Genomic DNA, 23,580 nt, shown 5'->3' on the forward strand with positions numbered 1-23,580 from the left:
TATTGAGTAGCATTCCTTCTCGATAGTGGAATATTTTAGTTCGGGCCCACGGAACTTCCTACTAAAGTAGCCAATGGGAATGAGTTTCCCTTCGCTTTCCTGTTCTAAGACCGCACCAGCCCAGGTATCTGAAGCGTCCGAGTGCATGAAAAAAGGTATTTTAAAGTCGGGATGAGATAGCACAGGGGGTTTAGATAATAGTTCTTTAAATTTTTCGAAGCTTGATTGGCACTGGTCGTCCCATAAGAACTTTACATATTTTTTAGTCAGATATGTAAGAGGAAGAGCAATCTCGGCAAAGTTTGGGATAAAGTTGCGGAAGAATCCCACCATTCCGAGGAAACTCCTGACGTCTTTCACATTACGCGGGGGTTGGACTTCTTTAATCGCATCCACGTTGCAGGGATCAGGTCGTATCCCCTTACTATCGATGATGTGTCCCAGATACCGCACTTCTTTCACCATGAATTTCGATTTTTTTGGGTGCAATTTCAAGTTGGCTTTGTCTAATATAGAGATTACCTCCCTTAGGAGTTTCACGTGATCTTCAAAGGATTGGGAGAACAACACAATATCGTCTTGAAAGACGAAACAATTGATATCTATGAATCTCCCCAACAGCCTAGACATGGCGTATTGAAAATACCTCCCGCTATTCTTTCCACCTTGCGGGAGGCGGCACATCTGGAATTTTCCCCAAGGAGTAGAGAAAGCAAAGAAATGACGTGTTGATTCATGTATGGGTATCTGGAAATATCCAGACTTTAGGTCGATTACCGAGAAGAATTTGCTTCCCTGAAACTTCGTTAAGATCTCATCCACACGGGCTAGAGGGAACTCCTGGGACTGGGTTACTTCGTTAATTCTTCGTAGATCGAGAGTAACCCTTAACTCGCCGGACTCCTTCGGGACAATGTGAAGGGGGGAATTCCATTCAGAAGTACTCTCCTCGCAAATCCCCGCCTTCAGATATGAAACTATCATTTTCTTTAGTTCACTCAAATAACATTGCGGTATTCTATATTGTTTTGTATTAATTATTTGGTTACTTTTAATGATAGGTGTATGAAGAAATTCCTTAGTACCGGTCAAATCTTCTATTTTCCGTGCGAAACATCCGGGGTGTTCATTAAAGATACGCTCCACTTCCTTTTTTTCGTAGTCTTTCAAATGGGATAAATTAACCTCCATCGTATTATCGGATTCCTCCCTTCTGAATCCACAACACTGATAAAAGTCATCAATTTCGGTTCTATTCCAAGATGTTACATTCTCACCTGTTTCAATTAATACTTCCGGGAACCTGTTTAACACATCCATACCCAATACTCCTTCGTATTCGACTTCGGATGGCAAGTGCATGCAAGTCATTTGAACATTTTGAGTTCTCCCTCCTCTTTCGATCTTGATATTAGACTCCCATTCGCATTCGATAACCTCCCCACCGATTCCTCGTAGTCGTTTCCAACTCCTGTGAAGTGCACCGTTCGGTCCCCTACTCCATATCTCGCTCTGAGCGATCTTCAGGCTTAGCACGGACCTTTCCGCACCCGTATCGACCAGAAACTTGATACTGGTACCATAAGCATCACCAAGAATGAGGGGAAGGCCCTTTTTAGAGAAGAACACATTAGGGGCCAGGGTTAGCTCGATGCATGGGACGTGATACTGGCTATCATCACGCCCCGTAATTAGTTTAAATCATTTATATTCCGTTGAGGGCACTGGCGGGCCAGGTGGCGAGGATTCCCACAAATGTAACACCTTTTTAGGACAGATCGGTTCGGGCTATCCTTATTTTTATCTAGATTTCCACCCAGTCTTTCGACCAAACCATTAACAGTACTACATAACGACCCCACCATTTTTTCCAACCTTTCAAGTCTATCGTCTTCCTTTGTTTTCACAATATTCATCACACCATTCGGATCCTCATTAGCGGTTGGGTTCTTTATTTCAATGGTGTGTACAAATTTATTTTCTCTACTAACGTTACACTCGAGTTCGACCCGTTCTTCCCTCTCCGCTTCCTTAATTGCCTGATCTAAGGTCTGGGGTTCTCTCCTTAATACGTATCCCTTTAGCTGGGGCCTTAGGCCCTTTATAAATCTCTCTCTAATAATGTCATCCCTCAAGGCACCAATTTTTTCGTTATTGGAAGCGGCCTTCGACAACAGTGTATTCATGCGGATGACATAGTCACATACCGTCTCATCATGGTTCTGCTTAATACTTAAGAGTTGGTCGAGTGCATTCTTTTCCTTAAGTTCTCGCTTTTCGTAACATTGAATTAATTTTTGCCTAATTCCCTCAAAAGTACAAGGATCTTGGTCAGCCAAGCTGAAGAACGTCGATAATGGCCCCCCTTTTAACCGAGCTTGTAAGACAGCCAATTTCACTTCACTGTTCCACCCAGCCAGGCGAGATATATTATCTATGGTCTTGAAGAATTGGCGGACATTAACCAAATCACTGCCACTATTAGAAAAAATGGGAACCATTCCTAGAAACCCTGTGACTACAGGAGGGATCCCCTCACCCTCGCCTCCTGAGGATGTAGCAAGATTGTTCTGGTTACAATCATCCATAATTAATGATATAAAAATAATACAATTGATTACAAATTGTAGGGCCTTAAATCTACAGGCACGATAATACAATGCTACGTTCTATACAATAAAAACCGTATCCCGTTACTAACAGAATCCTGTCGCGGACGCCATTGTTAGCCGAGTATATGAAATAACAAGACCCTGAGAGTCGCTCGGCTTTGATAGAATTAAAAAAAGAGGTTTATTAATTTCAGCGAACATAAATAATTTACAAAGAAACGATTACACACACTTACTAATTACTAATACAAATACATTTGGGACTGCGCGTAACAATGTCATCAATTAGTCCCCGCGTGCCGACAAGACAAAGAACTTATTCTAACTTATATCTAGCTTAACTAAGTACAGGGCCCTAGAGAAAGATAAGGTGGAAGAGAATTAAACAGAGATGATAAGACTGAAAATTGGTTCGAAGGGGTGACTGGCGGTAATAAATAAGAAAAAAAAAACCTCGGATCCGTTCCTTAATAACTTTCTTTGTTTCTGTTCGTCCCGTTTTTCTCTCTCTCCGAAAAATCTTCCTTCCTCTCGCTCCTGTCCTCCTATCTCCTCTGACGTAACCCCTCGACCCCTCGGTGTCACACCCTTTTTGTTTTTATTACCGTCCAGGCCACATGTGTCGACTAACTACCGCGTGGTTAAGTAAATAGAAAACGGAAGTAAAATTGTTACTACAGGAAGATAGTATAAGGAAAGTAAAGAAAAGAAAATAAATAAGGTTTAATAAAGCCACATCAGGAATATGGAGAGAAATCTCTTAACACCTGTGCTATTTCACTATCACCTTAAAGAGTGAGATCCATAGGTTCAGCAGGTCAACAATGGGATGGTTACAGGGGTTGTTCATTGCAATAAATGGGATTTCCCAAATGAAAAAATCTATCAATGAGTTGCATAACTTTCCCTGCTATTGTGAGATCTTATTTAGAAAATAACTTTTATATTTTTAATTACAATATAACTTAATAAAATTGTGAAGTTTCATCTGTTATGAGATTTTGTTATAAAAATTTTCTGTAGTTTTAATTATTATTGAATGGCAAAATGCTTAATTTTAAGGTTAGTAATCAGTTTCATAAAAAATTGTAAATATTAATAAAGTATAACATCTTCATTAAGTCTGATCCCATTTGAGATATGACACATGACCCCCTCCATCTCCCCACCCATTGATCTTTCACCACCAAAATTTAATAGCATCAATGCCCTTTATACACAAGCTAATGTGCCAAATTTCATTTCTTTCTCTTCATCTAATCCTGAGATATTAAGCAAAATAGATACCAACACACACACACATCCATGGAATTTTTTTGCCTTTTTTGACTGTTTGGGTTCAGGAAGTCTCAAAACATGGAGATTTGCAAAAAACTTGGTCAAATTTGACATGATTCCAATACTTTCCCTTGTTATGTAGTATACATAACAGCCAGGAAAGTAAAATGTTATATTCTGTACATAAGCATAGAAAAAGAAAATCTGACCACACAAGTTCACTGCTATGCTCCAAAGCTCTCCTAGACAGTTGTTATTTATTTGCTATATTTGATATCATATATTATCCTGATTCTTCATTATCCTAGTTGAAAGCATCCTAGAAGTTGCTCCAATGTATGAAAAATTATGGTTAGACAAGCAAATACTGATAGAGTTGTTTTCTTGTTAATTCATTAGTATATTCATTCAAAAATGGTTGGAGGAACACAACAATAAATTCCACACACTTCCTTTGCCCCCAAACTCACCAAACTGCAATCGTATTGAACATGTTTGAGATATGCTGGAACATGTGGTGAGGTTGTCACTCACTTCTCTGTGAAATGTGCACCAACTGGTAAAACTGCTTGGACATGCATGAGTCCATTTTCGCATCTGGAGAGTCCATTTCTTGGTATTTGCAAGCCGTGATCATCTAGAAAGGTGGACCAATTTGTTATTAAGCAGATATTCTAATATAGTAATCATTCAGTGTATAAATCTTCTCTGTTTATGAAAAAAGTATAGCAAAGAATACTATACAGTACAGTAATATAACAACAGAAATGGTATACATAAGCAGGCACATACAGTAGGCATATGAATTTATTTAATAAATATGAATAATATATGGAATACGTAGTTTATCTGTGTATTAATAAACATAATGTAATTTTATTTCTTTTGATAATTTAGTTCTCATGTTTTAAGTCAAAGAAAGAGTATGAGATGATTTAATTAGATAACTGATATTTGTTTTAAACAATAAAATTTTTTTTCTATGATTGCATGCATAAGAAATTGATATAAAAATGACTTAGAAGTTAAATAATTTTACTATGAAACTTTATTCAGTTTTGTGTAATATCAGTTGATTTAATTAATAAAATATATTTAATAGGAAGAAACTAATAATTGTGCTAAATTATTTATTACTATTAAATATGTTTGAAATGTTATTCTTATTACAAAAATGTAATTTTTTAATGAGAAGCTAAATATATAAAAATAAAAATTCATAAAAAAGTAAAAATTCCAAGAAATATTTTTAATAATATGTTCTAGATAAGAAATAAGTTTTTAGGCAATACTTTTGGCGTAAAAGACTACAATACATAGTTTTTACATATATATTAATGCTGCATTAATGTATAAAAATATAATTATAAAATACTGAACATTTCCAATACTTTTGATAAGTTAATGGTTAAGAAATAGTTTTATCTAGAATTGATTTTGCAAATATAAATTATCTTATATCAGAGTATAAAAGTATGTCAGTAAGTGGAAATTTTCAAAAAATAAATAAATGATTTTGAGTGATTACATCATAATCACATGATTTTATTCTTTATCGTAATTCGACATGATTTATATCATAACAATATGAACTCATTACACCAAAATTAATTATTCATTAGCCACGATTATTGATGTATTGTGTTTTATTCAAATGCGAGATGTTCGACTTTTGCTATTTTCTATTTTGTGAAATGATTGTTTTCGGCATTATCTTTTAAATATCTTAAATACATCTACAAAATCTGAATGTCTATCATCAATTGTAACTTCATCTACATATAATCACTTGTTATAATACATTAATAAAAGACGATTGTGATCAGTAGTCAATCCAGAATTTAGAAGTCAATGCGGTCAGTCTAATTTTTAGAGGGGGGTGCAGAAAAAAAGAAACAGTATGCCTTACAGAATATTTTACTACCTGATATACCAAGCTTTATTTGGGAAAAATCTTCAAAGGGGAAGTGCAATATACCTGTGCCCTGCATTCTGTGCATCCTAAATCTTTCTCTGGCTGTATTATTATAATATTTGCATCTTATCATAGCATGAATTGAAAGTAATGTATGAAATTTCAATCAGTATTAGATCTGAATCAGAAATTAAATCAAAAATATTTTTAGAGATTTATAATTTTCTTTTAATTTTTTAAAATTCATTCAAATGAAAACATTTTTGATACGCTCACCACTTAACTAGAACAAAATAAAATATAAACTTATGATAATTATAATGTTTTTGAAATTAGTTTAAATAATAAATTAATTCCTTGTTTTTTAATTTAATTAAATTTAAATTTTGATAATGTATAACATTATCAAATTACAGATATATTAAAGAAGTTTAGCTTGTAACTTCCTTGTTTTTAATAAAAGAATTAATTAGAAAGTTTTCACTTTGATCTCATTGGAAATAATATAATACAATAAATGCATAATCTTGACGATAATAATGTAGAGTACATTAATAAATTACACTAACAAAGGGAATTAAGTAAGACAATTAGGAAAAGAATTAAGGAAAAAAAAGATTATTAATTAATTTAATGTATTAATTATTATTAATTATGTGCATATCTTTTTGTTTTTCAATAGTTTTGTTTTTAATGGAATCAAAAGAATATTATGTTAAAAGTTTAAATTGTGTCAAGTAATATATAAAAATAAAATAACAGTTTAAATTATTTTAAAAACTTTTTCAACTTTGTTAAAATAATTAATAAATAAAAGTATTTAGTTTGGAAATGCCTTTGAGGAAATAATTATGAAAATATTTTCAAAAATTGATATTTCTTTATGAATGTGTATCAGCCGTATCATCAATATTTATTTATTTTATTATTTGTTTCAGCTCAAAAATATATCATAATGATATGATAGAACATTAGTTGATTTTCAATCATTATCATAATTGTTTTATTTGTAAATCAAAATTCAAATTTTTAATTATTATTGTTACAGAAATAAAAATATACTAATAAAAGCAATTGATCAATTTTATTTAAAAAGTTGAATAGATTTGAATAGATCAAATGTATAATTTAAGAACACTTAACTCATTTTTTAATGGGTTAAGTGTTCTTAAATTATACATTTGATTATATGAAATTCAATTTATAATTTTTAATAAAATATAACAAATTATATCACACCATGTTTTAGAGTAATTCATTATTGAATGCTAACAAATCAGTAATAATAGCGAGGTTCAGGCTGAAGTTTTAAACGCAAAAACGTGTACGTCAGACGTTTGGCGCTGCTTTCCTGTAAGTCTAGAAGTTTGACAATGGTATTTGGAAAGTCAGTGGAATCATGCTCGACATTCCAAACGCCATTGTCAAACTTCTAGGCTTACGGGAAAGCGGCGCCGAACGTCCGACGTACGCGTTTTCACGTTTGAAACTTCGGCCTCAACCTCGCTAGTAATAACTAAATTATTACTAGTTTGTTTTATTTTTTGTTACAAATTACAGTTTTGGTACATTTCAAAAATATATTATTGCAATTTATTGTTAATGTACCTTCTTTTGTAATTCTTGTTTTTTTTTTTTTTTTTTTAAATTATTAATTCAGTTCCTTATGATTAGCATTTTAAGCTTGAAGAAGCTTCTATTTAATTTATAATGGATGATTATTTAGACTTTTTCTGATATAGAATACAAAAATAATTAAGTAAATAAAATATCTAAATATCTTACACTTCTAACAATATGATATGAATACATTTATGTATTTCTGTAACAATTCTAATCTAAAAAGTAATTACATAGCTACTTGGAATAATTCTGATCATTATAATATACAATTCAAAATATAATTGAATATGATATATATAACAATTGTTAGTAATAGTTATAGATTTTAGGTATTTACATTTAAATACCTATAAATGTATATTATCCTGCATTAACAAGATAAAAATGCATAAATGGAATATTTAAATAATTTTAAAGATAAATCAGAATTATAAGATTCATTTTGTTGCTCTAAGAAAATTAAAACAACTACAATTTAATATAACTATATCTTTTGATCACAGATAAATTTTTTAAATTAACATTTTACCAATAAATTGTATTCATTCTTCCAATTAAAGAGAGATAACAACTATTACCAACATTTTTTATTATAACGTCATCAACAAGCACTTTCAACATTTTATAAATGTCATCTTCACGTGAAGAAAATAATGTAATTTTGAAACATTAGGATAAATTTTTTTAAATGCAACGTTAAAGTTGTGTTTTACATCAAAGATACAGTTATTTTTGAATTTAGTTGTGTGAATTTCATATAATAATAAACATTTATTATAATGATTTGTGTATAATGCATTTAAGTATTTACTTGTATTTGTTATATACTCTATTTCATATAAATGTTTATATTATGTAGTTACAATTTCTAAGTATTCATTTTTTATTATGAAATTCTGAATTATAAATACAATAAATAATTTGGATTCCAAAATTTTATTTTTTCAATGTTTATATAAACACATTATTTAATTAACATTTTATAAAATTATTTTTATTTCTTTTTAACAAATATATTTGAATACAGATTTTTATAAAAATTAATGTTTTATTCATAATTCCAAATTCTGTAACCATGAAATTTAAAAAAAATTCATTATAATTTAACACAAAAAGATAAAAATAAGAAATTCAAATAATTTTTTTTAACATTTAAATAAATCATATTTAGAGTTAAATATCATACAAATTTTAATAATTGTTTAAAAATAATTTTTAAAGTTACGTAACGTGTAAAAATACTGAATTTATCCTATTATTTATTTTAGTCAAATTTTCTTATTAACTATTATAATGTTTTTATTACATTATGATAAATTAATTGGTTAATGTTAGCTTAGGTAGCCAAGATGGCAGCTCGTCTCTAATTCCAGCAAGGAAACAGTGGGACGCACGTTCTAACCTAACCCAACCTATTCTAATAAATAATTATCATAATTATTAGCAACCAAATTATTAGAATAGGTTAGGTTAGGTTAGAACGTGCGTCCCACTGTTTCCTTGCTGGAATCGGAGACGAGCCGCCATCTTGACTACCTAAGGTAACATTAACCAATTAATTTATTAGTTGTATTAAACAATATTTTTTGAAAGAAAATTTTATCATGTATTAAATTTTATTTAATTTTTATATATGAATATGATGGTGTAATTTTTAAAAATTTTGGAATTAACCATACTAAAACTCAATATAAATAAACATAATTTGGTTATTAATCTGCAAACAGCTACCTGAAACTTGACTTTTATTTATAGCTTCTTTAATTATTGATATACAATTTAAAAAAAAAATATTATAAAAAAAATTATCATTTAACAATTTACTGTTTTTTTAAGTTCTAAGTTAATTAACTTTGCACATTTTTAAGTTTTTCTTTTATTTTTCTTCATTTTGGTTATAATTTTACCCAAACACAAGCATTGTATTATGTTTCTTTTAATTTTATTTTTTTCTGGTTTAGGGAGACAAAGGTGACAAAGGTGATAAGGTAAGCAGATTGTGATGCTTGAAGACTATGAATAACATAATCCATATATGACAAAAACTTTTATAACCTTCTATATAGGACAATTTCTTTTTTTTGTTTGTTCATAGGGTGATACTGGTTTTGATCTGTTTACAACAACCAAGGTAATTAAACATTTAATATTTATATTTTATTACTTTGATATTTTAATAGAATCAAATTGAAATATCTAAATTTAGAAATAAAATAAAAATTTTTCATTATTGTAAGTTAATTAAAAATGACATATTTCTTAATTTACTGATTATTAAATTTTATTTATCAAACAATGTATGAGTAACTAAACAAAATTCATTATTATTAAATTCTAAATCACATTTCCATTCTGTACCCTTCATCACACCATAAATTTTAATTACAGTTTCTTTAATTAATAATTAAAAATAATGATCTAAAGTAAACTTTACAAAATAATTCACTGTAATCATAATCATCAAACATATCAAAATTAAATAAATTAATAAAATAAAAAGTAATAATTAATTTTTGTTATAATGTTGAAACATAATTAATATTTAATTTCTTTATTGGGGAGTTTTAATAAATCTGTTCTTTTTATTTCTTTATGTATAATACAAAGTAACATAGATTTTCTTTAAAACATAAGATATTATCATCAGACCCAAATAAAAAAAAAATGTATATATAGTTTAATACTTTTCTTTAATTTCAAAATTTAATTTATTTCAATTATCAGTACTTTAGCATTGGTACCTGACACGATAAAACTTATTACACTATACAAATTTATTTTTCATCAGTTCAATTCCGATTACATAAAACCAGATTTATCGATATTTAATTTTCACATAATGTTAAAAAAATATTCAGTATTTCTAGTCTTTAATTGAATCAAAACTAATTTACAGGGTTTAAAGCGCTCAATCACTAGACTCCATGGGGGAACATTAGGCTATGCTGAAGTCATCGCTATTAAGGTCAGTTTAATAACTGAATTAGTCAAAATTCATCCTACCCCTCTAACATTAACCCCTCCAGATTAACAAATTGCCATAAATATTATGGAATTGCATGATAATTTTTGGTTTTTCACTTAAAATTGGGTTTATTTATGATTACATTCTTTTTTTCACCTCCATTTTTATTTTTTTCACTAAGTTTCATCACAGGATAATTTTTACAAAATTTTTGGGTACAGTTTAAAAATAACATGTGTTTTTTTTTAATTTTTAAAATTTTTTAATTAACACAATTTAATAATTTTCATTTTTGTTTTAATTTTTAATATTGCATGTTATGTTTTTAATGTTGCATGTTCATTTTCTGTTCATTTCCACCATTTTGTTTTTTTCTTTTCTTTTTTTTTGTATTGTAACTCACTTATAGGGCCTTGCAAGTTTGGGTGTCACATTATCTCCTGATGACATCTTAGTAGTAAAAGTAAGTTTGACAATTAATTAATCATTAAGTATAAAATAAATTTGATTTATTTTAAAGTTTTAACTGAAAATTACTTATATATTCAAATTGGGTTAATGTTACCTTAGGTAGCCAAGATGGCGGCTCGTCTCTGATTCCAGCAAGGAAACAGTGGGACGCACGTTTTAACCTAACCTAACCTATTCTAATAAATTACCATAATTATTAGCAACCAAATTATTAGAATAGGTTAGGTTAGGTTAGAACGTGCGTCCCACTATTTTCTTGCTGGAATCAGAGACGAGTCGCCATCTTGGCTACCTAAGGTAACATTAACCTTAAATTGATTAATATGGTGATTCATTCTGCAGATACTTAGTTTTGTTTCCAAATTTTAAAATTTATAGAATAATAATTTCTTTGAAAGAAAACTTGTTTATTATTAATTAACAGTATAAGATTTTATCATATGATTTTTAAAGGGACAAACTTTCAAAAAAAACTATTGATTAGGTATTTAATTATTGAATTATTTGTTCCAACTTACAAATGAATCATTATATTAAATAAAATGCATACTATATAAGAATATTAATTGTTTTAATAATTCATGTATCAAAATTTTTAAAGATTCCAATAAAACTAACAATTGATTTTATTTAAAATTTTATTCTTATTTTCTAATATATAAGTAAATTTTACAATATATAAAATATAAATTGTTTAGAGGAAAAAATTACAACTGAATTAGAAATTATTAATTTTTAATTTTGTACTAAAAATGCTATTTGTTAAAATAGTAAAATATTAGTAACATTTTTTTTTTATAAATATGTATTAAAATTTAATAATTCATTTTCATTAAATAGGTTTATGTGTTATATTATTTATTAACAGCAATATGTATAATAATATTAATACACTGAATTCCCTATTATCCATGTTAATTAGAGCATGGGTGTGCACAAAAAACTGAAAAACACAGATAATCTAAAATAGCTCTCTACTATAAGAAAACTATTCAGAAGTTTTAATACAACTCAACTCCATCCCATACAAGTATGCATCCCAAGTTTTGTAAGCCGAAATGTATATTTATTTATTCAATAAACATAAAATTTAGATTTCTTCTGTTTTCGAAAATATTATGTGGAAATTTAAATTTTGCATTCTTACATTTTTTCCAAATTACTGTAATCATCCAACCATCAGCCAAATTAATTGGGCAATATTTGGTTGATAGTTGGATGATCATTAATACATTGGGTTCTTGAGATGTTTATACAAATTACTATATTTTAATTTTAGGACTAGTAGGATATCTTTTCAAATTGCTGTTTATATCATATAAACGAAAATTTTTTTTTCATGTTATTCCATCAATAAATTTCTAAAGTTTTGTTTATAAATTGAGATCAACTCTCATGGACATGTTTAGACTGTTTCTTGGAAAGTCACCTGAGCTTGAAAGCCTACTGCTTCTATACTGATGATGCATATACAACTTCCCATTTATTATGCTGTCCATAGACAAGATAGACAAAATATTTTGATGATGCACAGATAATTGGGAGTTCGGTGTACAGTATATGAAAAACATTAATAATTAATATAAAATAATTATTCAATTTTAATTATTATTTTAATAAATAAAATAAAATAAAGAAATATAATTAAAATATGATGAATGAGATATAACGTCGATGGCTAAATTTTCTCTTATAACTTTCGGTTTATATAAAATTTTGTAAGGATATTATATACCATTTAGAACTATAGATTTTGAACAGGAGTCTTCAGAGTTGTTAATATTGACCTTGGGTTGCTAAGTCATTTGTGGGGGCAAAAATTAGTCAGAGATCGGTTGGAGTCAACTGAAAATGGTTCATTAAAAATTATTAATCCAATAGGTTATGTACATGACAGTGCTGGATGTTATAAATTTGGACACTAGGTAGCCTTTTTTATGAAAAAGCTGTGTGGATTAATACTGGCTGGATTAATATGTGGATTTATTTATTTATTATTATTATGTTGGATATGGTGGGGTTATACTCGGTTGACACTGGTTGTTGTGTACTATGCCAGACCAGAGTCAAGGCATTTATTATTATTATTAACTGTATTATCAAAACAGAAGAGAGGTTAATAAAAAATTGAGAAATCCTTGACAGTCAAAAAAGTTGGGGGACCCCTAATTTAGAATATGATCTTAAAGTTAAGATAAATATATAATTGTTACAATATAACAATTTTTAACTTTTAAATTACAAAATTGTCATAAAGTATTTATTCAACTGAAAAAAGTTCTGTTAGAAACTGTTATAAAAGTCACAGATCTAAAACATAACTTACTACACTTATATTTTTTTATATTTATGATACAGGTTTATGATTGTCTACTCTGAAAGTTGCTCCCAGCTAACAAGCACCTTTACTTTATATTACCAGTAATTGGTATTCACTTCTGTATTATTACCAAGAAGCTTGTCATATTTATTTCTAAATGAAGTGTGTATTCTAATGATAGTGATAAGCTTATTGGATGTTCTGTAAAAGCAATCAATAATTAATGATGAAATAAAAGTAGCTATTATTTTGTTAGCAACTTTCTAGTAGACATTTACATTATGAATATTAAGTTACGCAGAAGCAACATATTAAGCAGAGAAATAATTTTGTTAACAACTGCATCTTAACAGTGTTAATACATCAATACAGTTATTAACAAAATTGTTTTTTTATTTTTACTAAGAAGAATATATTAAGAAGAAATAATTTTCGGATTAATAAGTATGTATTATTAAATTGATAATTGAAGTGCTGAAATTTTAATTAAAGGTATCCTGTTCATAGGTGACAAACAGCTAAGTAATGTTGCTACTATCTTGTTTAAATATTAATACTCACAGTTTAATTTTGAATTAAGAAAATATAAGTTAATCATAAAATTTGACACCATATTTTTGAATTTATATTAGGCATATTTAATAATTGTAAATTGTAATAGTTAAAATTAATCTCCTAATTATTATGTTTAGCTTTTATACATTTGATTCAAATGAAAAATAATGATTCAAAAATGTTTTTAATAAAGATTTGATTAAATCATCCATCAATATTGCATATGCATATATACAGTACAGTAATATCCTGAGTTACATAACATGCAACTTATGTGAATTTGCAGTTACATAAAATGTAAATCTCAAAAATTGGAAAAAATCTGAATAGAGTAACATGTAATTTTACAAAGAATTATTCTATTTCAAACATTCATTCATTCATTCTCTCTTTCTCTTTCTTTGTTTTGCACTGTATCAATATATTACTTTATTGCTTTGCTAATCCTTTACTTTTCGGTCTAATTGTAAGCACGTACGCGAGCATACTGGGCACTCTTTCTGGTAAACAATTCTTTTATACAAAAAATAATAAATAATATATGTACATTACACATATAATAATAAATACAGTATTGAGTCATTAATTATGTAGTTACACTTAAGCAATTTACAAATTCGAGTTACGTAAAGGTCTATGGTCCACATTACTTACATAACTCGGGGTATTACTGTATAAGCAACTTTATAAAAGTTTTTATATTATATTATATTCTGATGAACTGGCAGTATAGTATAGTATATTTCTTCTATTTTGTCATATAGCAAGTTTAAATTTTGTTAAATGAATATTTGTCAAATTTAATGGCGATTTAATATTTTGTTTCAAACAAAAATCTTGATAAGACACTGTTTTATTGTTTAATAAAAATAATTTCTAGTGATCAGATTAATTATAAATCATTTTTAAAATTCTTTTATTGTTGTAATTTAAATTTATAATTACAATAAAACAGTATTACCAATAGAAATGTAAAATTATGTAAAAATTTTATGCGTAAATATATTTATATAGTTTAATAAATTTTAAAGTGTTACTTGTAGAAGTTTATCTGTAGTAATATTTTTGTAAAAACGTTAATAAGATTAAATTATTAAAATTATGTAGTAATAATTCAAAATTGAAAGAAATTTAATTTAAAATTTATTATGTTTTAACTTGCAGATAATGTCTTGATTAGATGCAAAAGTACTTTTTTAATTTAAATTTAATTAAACTTTTAAAATGTTTTTTTATTAAATATTTTTTTATAACTTTGATATTAATAGAGTAGAATATTTTAATTGCATCAATAATTTTATTATGGGTTATTAAATTAATCAAAAATTAAACACATGTTGCAAAAACTTACTGATAATTTTTAATTTAAAAAAAAATGTTTGAATTTCCTCTTTATCAAAATTTAATCACATCATTAATATAAGTGATGATAATTTATTAATTATATGTTTTTACTTAAGTTCTTAAAGAAATTTAATTATATATTTGATGCGTTTTTAATGATACATAAATTATTATGCTACATTACTTAACAACTTAATAACAGCTTTGTAATTACAGGTTTGTTTAGTTCATATCAAGTCTGCTTGATTAAAATTATAAAATATTAGGTGTCGTTATTAAATAATGTATTTAATATTTTCAGTATTTTTTTATTTATGCCTTTAATGATTTTAATAATTCAAGGGCGAACCAGGAGAGAGGGGACCTCCTGGACCAGCTGGACCGCCAGGTCCAACTGGATTACCAGGATTTGATGGAAGAGTAGGTTTACCTGGAGAACCAGTAAGTTATATATCAGTTCAGAAATAAATACTTTAAAAAATTTAATAGTTGAAATAATTTTATTATTATATAATTAGGGGCCACCTGGTGAAACAGGACCTCCAGGTCCACAAGGTCCAGTGGTAAATATATACATATATTATTTATTTAGCTTATATTTTTAATTTAATAAACTGAAATTGAATAGATATATAATTATTATAGTCTATGAAAATAATTGTCTAACCTTATTTCTATTGGATAGTGATTTTTTTTACTATTACACAATTTTATAGGGACCGACAGGAAAAGATGGTTTACCAGGACCAAAGGTAATGTTAAGTTATATATATTATTTATGATAGACAAAACATTATTAAGTGTGTTTATTAGCTACACATACTTCAATTTAACAAAGAAAATTAGTATTCTAACGAGGATTTTTGCATTCATAAAATTCACAATCACCGATATTTTCTTAAAGAAATAAAGAGTATCTATATTTATGTAAAATTTTATTAGAATTAAGATATTTCAACCATTTATTATTATTTAATTTTATAATTTTTATTTAAAAGTATAACATTAATAAGTAAAATTATTATTTTTTCTTATTTTTTTATTTTAATTTTAAATACATATAATCTCATTATTAATCTTATAAAATTTAAATTATGTGGTTTCTATAATTATAGATTAATGTATCTATTTTATGTTCAATCAAATACAAGTCTTGTAAATAAAGAGAGAAATATTTATGCTATAAAAAAATTGCTTTTATGATAAGTTCAAAATAAAAACTAAAACATAATCGTTATATTTAAATTGTATTGTTACAATTGTGTTGTGGATTGATATATATAAAGTTTTGATTAAAAAAAATTATTCATTTACATAATTAACAGAAGAGAGCTGAAAATGCCTGAAGCATTGTATAATTTACATTAGACATCTGATGATAGAATTACATTTAGAAAGTTTATATACCTGTAATTTATTATTTGGATTATTGCTAAATTTAATTTAATGATAATAATGAGGTATAGACTGATTCTGTTTGATTACAGTCTGTTTGTTTTGATAAATCTTATTAAAACTTTATGATGATTAATTAATTAATAGATTTTTCTATATTTTCAAGATTTAAAAATATTTAAAATTCTAATTTTTTTGTTTTTTAATTTTTGATTTCTTATTAGTATTGTTCAGTTTAAATTTAAATCTTATTAAACTAAATTCTTAATAGGATATGATTTAAACAAATAATCGACACACACTGGAGAAATATACATTAGGATATGATTTCAATGTGATCTTTCATATTGCGTGTATTGTATATACAGGGTTTTTCAAAAATAACATGCCGTAGGCAATTATCTCAAGGATCATCAGGAGATTGTAGGCAAAATATCAGGGGCAAGTGTATAGTATACTGGTTACATGATGTATTATTTCAGGTCTGCAATACTGTCAAACAGAAATTAATTGCACAAGAATTCATATGCATGATTGAATTGTTTTCAACTAATGACTAATGTAGTGCAGTTGTATAGTTCTGTAACTCACAACTAGGTATATTGTGAGGATTATACTTGTTTTATTTAATGCATGAAACGTTACCAATTTTTTTATTGTTGTGTTTAATTTTATTTAAATAAAACTAAAAATAACAATAAAAAACTGGTAATTTGTTGTGATCTTACTATCTGCATATTGAGTATTAAAAAAAAACAAATCAATCTTTATAGTATACATGCTTCTGATATTTTGCCTACATCTCTTATGCATGTTGCTTTTGAAAAATCCTGTATAGTAAGATGTTTTATGTACATATTGTATATATAATATATATTTAAATATAAAATTTCTAAAATGTTTGAAAACTTTTGTATTTTTGTTATCTTTTAAGTTAATATAAATCTTTTTAATAATTTATCACATTTTTGTTATTTATGTTACTTCTCAAAATAGGGAGGGCTTCTCTTAAATCAATAAAGATTTTAAAAAATACAAAATGCTGAAAAAGCAGATATCTTGAAAATACTTTATTATGTTATACTGTTATTCAGTTTATTTATTAAATTTTTTATATTTGTTAAATTTCTGTTTTATGTAATTTAATGAAATTCAGTATATTTCATTATTACATCTATGTTATACATATTACATAAATATATTTATTTTATCAGTATACTGTGTTTGCTTTATAAATTAGCAAAAATAACGATATTTTTTTTTAATATTCAGTAGAGCATCGATTATCCGACTTAATTGGGGACTGGACCCCAATTAAGTCGAATAACTGAAAAGTCGGATAACCGAAAAGTATGAAAAAATACATTATTAGTATAATGTATTAGGCCTGGTTTAAATACTAGCCTCTCTTTCATGGTCGAGCCAGTGCTGCCAGCTAAAACATGCAAAAATTTAACAAAAATAATATTAAAGTAACCAAGACACAACTAAATATTGTAGCGCCACATCACTAGCGGACATTTGAATTTGCCGACTAGAACGCGGTCGGTTAGCCGATAAGTCGGTTAATCGGGGGTCGGATAATCGATGCTCTACTGTATATTTTATTTTAATGAATAATTTGATAAACTATAACACTGTACACTTATAAAATTAAGCATAAAAAATTTTCATATAGAAGAAATATAAAATATTATAAAAGTTTCATTTTTAAAAATTTTTTCCTTACCTAATTTATCAAAATTAAAATGTAAAATTGTACTGTTTTAACTAATAAAAAGTAATTTAATAAAACAAGATTTTGAATTATGTCTTACAGTAATTAATTTGTTACTTATACTATAATTATGTTCTCACCTGTTACATTGAAACATATTTTCTGTAAAATATTTTTTTTGCTATAAAAGAAATTCAATTTAGAACTATATTGCAAACAGAAATATAATTTATAATCAAAATATTATATCAGAAATGAACAGAAATTACTTTATAATAATAATGCATCTAATTAATTTTGAGATTTATGAACAATGTAATTATCTTCACTGAGGCTAGACCTCCACTTGCGATTTCTAGTTACAGTGACCAATAAATTGCTGCCGCAGAAAATCTACAAGGTGCACACACTGCAATAGATAAATCATTGAATTAGAACAGTTTTCTAATGGATGTCATTGAAACTACTTGTGTGATTGCTCTTCTGCTTCAGGAGAGAAGTAAATAGCTGAAGCATCATTATTGGGTATATCCAAAACAACTCAAAGATTATTGAAAGGGCAGTTTTACAAGTTATTTGGAGATTTATGTGAGCATCCTGGAAAGTTTTTTCTAGTATTACTGAATGACAAAAAGTAGTTTTGATGAATTGTTAGGAATAATTGGTCCATCAATAACATATAATGACCAGAACAAGACTAGAGACTTCTTCAAAACTGCGATTAGACTATCGCAAGTGGGTGCATATCTATGTGATTCATTGAGTAGAGTGATAGTCGCATTGCAGTGCAAATAGGACCAGTTGCAATTTTTAATTGCTGCGATTGTTTTGTCACAAGTGTATGCATTTGTATTGGAAACAATGAGTTTTATTTTTGCGACTGAAAAATCGCACTACTAGAAATCAAAAGTAGAATCCTAGCCTAATACCAAAAAATATATTTTATAATAATATAAACTAAGAATTTAAAATTATATAAATTATTCAAAATACAAAATTGATTTTGATGTATATATGATAAACTATGTAATTTGTTGTTTTAATCATATTATTTTTGAATTAATCTGTTTTAATGAAACTTATGTACGTTTCTACCACCCCAAGGCAAAATGCTCTTTCTCCAAAAAAAATTTAAAATCAAGTTGTGCACTTGTTATTATACCTAGCATGAAAAATGTTCTGTATTAATTGCAAAACATTTTTCATACTAGATATTGGACAGTATTGATAAATGATACTAATTATATCAAGTGTATAACTTAATTTAGAATTTTTTTTAGAGATAGTCTTTTGTTTTGGAATGATAGATTTTTATTTAATATTATTTTTGTAAACATTTTACAGTTGATTTTAAACATTTTAAAAATCTTATTTATAAATCCCAGATAGTCATTTATGTATTCATGTATAAAATATATATAGTCATATGCTGAAATTGCCATTTCAAAGAATGCTAGTCATTTATTGAAGTGCTAGGACATACTATAGTAAACATTTGTTTCAGAATCTGCCTAGTTTTTCTGATCATTTCTTGAAATGCTAACCTGATTTTTGTGTGGGGATTCGTGATGAGGTGTAATGGTTTCCGCAAACAGACCGAGACAAAATAATAATCGAAACATGTTACTTTTAACAAAGGTATGATTTTATTTCTCGCCAGAAAGAACAGAAACAGGTTTTTTATGGATCCCAACTTTACAAAGTAAATCCTTTTATAGGCATTCTGTCTTTAAGTTTAACGGAGGGACACATTCAGAACGGAACCCGACAAATTATATGCGTGCAGGCCTTAAAACTAAAACTTATCCTACTTATAACTAAAGAGAAAGAACAAGGGTAGATATGTAGAGATAAAAATAGAAGAAGAATGAAATACTTTGGTGGGACACCGCTCTTGAACACTTCTTGATTTTGTAGACTTCCCGTCTTTTGGGTGAATCTCTCGCTCTCCTGTCGTATCCTTTTCTTTTCTTCCGCTGCTAACTTATGCTTTCCGTTCGAGATCACTTCTTTTTTCACACCTTCTCTCTCTGCTGTCCAGTCCAAAAGTGATTCTCTTTCTCCCTTCGAGGCCCTTGGGGTCTTACTCTTCTATTGTTCTATTCGTTGTCTATTTCTTCGAAACGGTAATCCCACCCAAAGGGTAAAAAGGAGTGATGGGGAAAGTGTTAGAGGATAGATAAGACTAAGAAACAAAAGAATTGCTAAAACTAACTTATATTACATAAAAAAAATATAAAATACACGAATAATATGGCCGATGGCCACATCTGCAGATGTCGAAACAAGTGTATATTTCAGCATCTATCTACTGAAACTAGGTATTTCGTGTAATGTCTAATGGCTTTGTTAGCACTTGGTGTAAAACAAGACAACTGAATATTTCCACACTTATGAATTCTGACAACCTATGACAAATTCCTGGGGTTATTCACCTGGATTCAATCTTGTGTCCCCAGAGCAGTAAGATGATACCTTAATTGCCTCAGCCATCCATCCATCACTTTTCTGTAGAGTATATAGATTGAATGTCAACTAAATTTGTGTAATCTCTTTACAGCAAAGCACAATACTGCTAATGTTAAAAAAAATTATGCTGCATTGTTGCCAACATTACTTTTTATTACTTGCTTAAGGATTTATTATTTTATTTTGTGTTTTCAGCAGAAATATGCAGTTTGATTTTTCAGTACTGTATTTATCACAGATGGAATTCAATTTCTTTTTTTATATTATAAAACATCATTATCTAGTAACACACCCAGAAAAATTTTTGGGAAAGATCCATATTTTGAAACGTTGTTAATTATCTTTTGAGTTTAACCAAGGTGTGCGAATGACTATTGATGATAAAATAATTGTTAAAAATGGAAAATAAAAAAGGAGATAAATTTAGAAAATGCTCGAAAGATTGCAACGGGCTCAATGAAGGTGGATTGGCCTATTTAATTTAAGGGGTTATCGAGGAATGATTGCCATGTGGTGGAGAGCGAGTCTGCGTCTCTGCTGTTAATACAGTTCTCTTTGAGGGATTTCGTAGAGATTTCTATTGTTTCAATTGTTCTAAGCTTGTTATGCTTGATTATAACAAGCTTAGAACAATTGAAACAATAGAAATCTTTACAAATTGATGACAATATTTAGATTAAATCTTTCAATTTGGTTCTTTTTTATTCTGTATTTCTACATGTCATCAATATATCTCTACTTGACAATAACATACTGTTGTTAGTGTTCAAAAAGGAAATTTAAAAATTTGTTAATATTAATTAATTACCCTTTAAATTTTATAATATCAATCAATCAAAATTTATTAATCGTATAAGGCCTTCGCCTGTTACAAGGACGTGATTAACTTATACGGGATAAATAACCTCCCACATTATGAAATTTTCCTATATATAATAAACGTTCGTTATCTAATATGTAGTACATTAGTTAGTAATTAACACTACAATGATTATTCATAAGTTGCTTTGTAAAATTATATAATTTAAAGATAGTATTGATATTTGCTGTGTCAAGAAACTTGTACATCTCCGTTTCATTAGAGCAGTCAAATAGTCGACCGATGTCTGATTGTTGAATGTTACAAGTTTTGCTGCAGTTTTCACAGAGAATATGAAATTTAGATAATGTCTTACTACAACTTGGGCATTTGGTATGAGAATAGTCCAAGAATTTATTGTTTAAATTTATCCAGTTTTTATTTAGTCTTAGCTGTATAAAAAATTTTTTAACATTAAATGAGAGATTTGTCAACATATAGCTATTATTTGATGGGTAATTTAAAATTATTTTATACCAGCTTGTGTTATTACGTTTCTGTATGTCGTCAATATCTTGGACAATAGAGTTTTCCATCACTCGTTGTATTAATAGTTTATTATGCTGTTCACTGATGTATGGCGGATCCATAAATAGACTCATGGAAAATCCGTATGTGTTAAATATCCTCGAGAGACTAACTATCCAATTTCGTTTTAAATCTGTGGTCTTGGATTTTTGATATAACACATTCAGTAATTTTGTAGTTAGGTCATCAGCGTTTTTAATTTTTTGAAGAAATTTTATGTACCTTTTTAATAATATAGTGTTTAGTTTAAATCTACTTAGTTTCATTCTTAGAGCGCAGCCTGGTATTAAATTTTATAATATTTTTTATAATAAAATGAGATCCTTCTCAGTGTGGCACAAATTATTTTCAATTTAAATTTTGTTTGTCAATCAAGAATCTCTTTTCTCAATAAAGTTTTTTTTTCAGTCTACTTTGCTAATTCTTATGTTTAAATATATTTGACATATTGCATAGATTTAAAATAAATTGAAATGCAAAAAATTTTATAAATGCAATTTTTGTTTAGATTTTTTTTAGATCTAAGTTTTATTTTGAAAACAGATATTTTTTGTATTGAGTATTTTAGCTTTGCTTCAATATTTTATAGATTTACAAAACTTTCAAAATGTAAATTAAGAATGACTGAATAATTTTATTGTAACTCTTCATAATAAACATAAAATATTGTTTTTGTAAAATGATAAAACATAGTTTGATAATTTTTATTATATAAGGTTAGATGGATATTTAAAGTCATAATTTATTAAAAGATATAGCATTTAATTTCAATATAAATTATAAATTATATAATAGTCAATATGTGTTTTAAGATTTAGTATTAAATTATAATACACTATATGACAAGAATTATGAAAATACATTATAGTAAATAAATAATTGTAAGCTTTGATACTATCATCAACTAGTTGTAACTGCCAACATTTATAACATTCATCTGCCATTGTTACAGAAAAATTTGGGTACCAAAACTTATTTAAATGAAGTTTAAATTTTATTTTATGTTAAATTTAAGGGTGATAAAGGTGAGAGAGGATTTGTAGGAGTACCAGGACTTCCAGGTATGAGAGGCGAACGTGGTCCAGCTGGTCTGAAAGGAGAGCCAGTGAGCACATTTTGTGACATTCTGTACCATTTAGAAACGATCCCATTTAAATACAGCAATGAACATAAGTTTAAATCAATTTTACTTTACCTTCTGAAAATTATAATTAATTAATTTAGGCAACAAAGATGACTTAAACACCTCTGAATATTTTACTTGTACTAAAGAATCTATAAAACTTGATTACTACTAATTCTAGGGTAGTGCTGGAAGAAATGGTACTAATGGAATCCCAGGAATTCCTGGGAAAGATGGAAGAATGGGAATGAAAGGTGTTGCAGTAAGTTTTAATTAGTTTCATCCTGTGCAGTGTTAGTAACATGTGACAGTATACTTCTTGTCATGTCTGTTGCATGGTTTTAATATGTTGTGTGTCAGTACTTGTATCATTTGATGTTTTTTATTAATGATTATATTTGTGAAA

The 23,580-nt window shown here is 27.6% G+C and overlaps 1 protein-coding gene across 1 annotated transcript in view; it reads left to right on the plus strand.

Annotated features, from left to right (window-relative positions):
* The first annotated feature begins 3,659 nt into the window (after positions 1 to 3,659).
* Positions 3,660 to 23,580, plus strand: part of LOC136973381 (collagen alpha chain CG42342-like) — a 72,217-nt gene continuing 52,296 nt past the window's right edge. Inside the window, exons 1-10 of the mRNA XM_067268103.1 lie at positions 3,660 to 3,674; positions 9,390 to 9,416; positions 9,524 to 9,559; positions 10,325 to 10,393; positions 10,803 to 10,856; positions 15,426 to 15,524; positions 15,602 to 15,646; positions 15,800 to 15,835; positions 23,067 to 23,156; positions 23,356 to 23,436. Of these exons, the coding sequence (XP_067124204.1) occupies positions 3,660 to 3,674; positions 9,390 to 9,416; positions 9,524 to 9,559; positions 10,325 to 10,393; positions 10,803 to 10,856; positions 15,426 to 15,524; positions 15,602 to 15,646; positions 15,800 to 15,835; positions 23,067 to 23,156; positions 23,356 to 23,436 (552 nt within the window). The remainder of the gene's footprint in view (positions 3,675 to 9,389; positions 9,417 to 9,523; positions 9,560 to 10,324; positions 10,394 to 10,802; positions 10,857 to 15,425; positions 15,525 to 15,601; positions 15,647 to 15,799; positions 15,836 to 23,066; positions 23,157 to 23,355; positions 23,437 to 23,580) is intronic.

Source organism: Centruroides vittatus, unplaced genomic scaffold (genome assembly GCF_030686945.1).
Source record: "Centruroides vittatus isolate TY-2023 unplaced genomic scaffold, ASM3068694v2 contig_3158, whole genome shotgun sequence".
NCBI classification, from domain to species: domain Eukaryota; kingdom Metazoa; phylum Arthropoda; class Arachnida; order Scorpiones; family Buthidae; genus Centruroides; species Centruroides vittatus.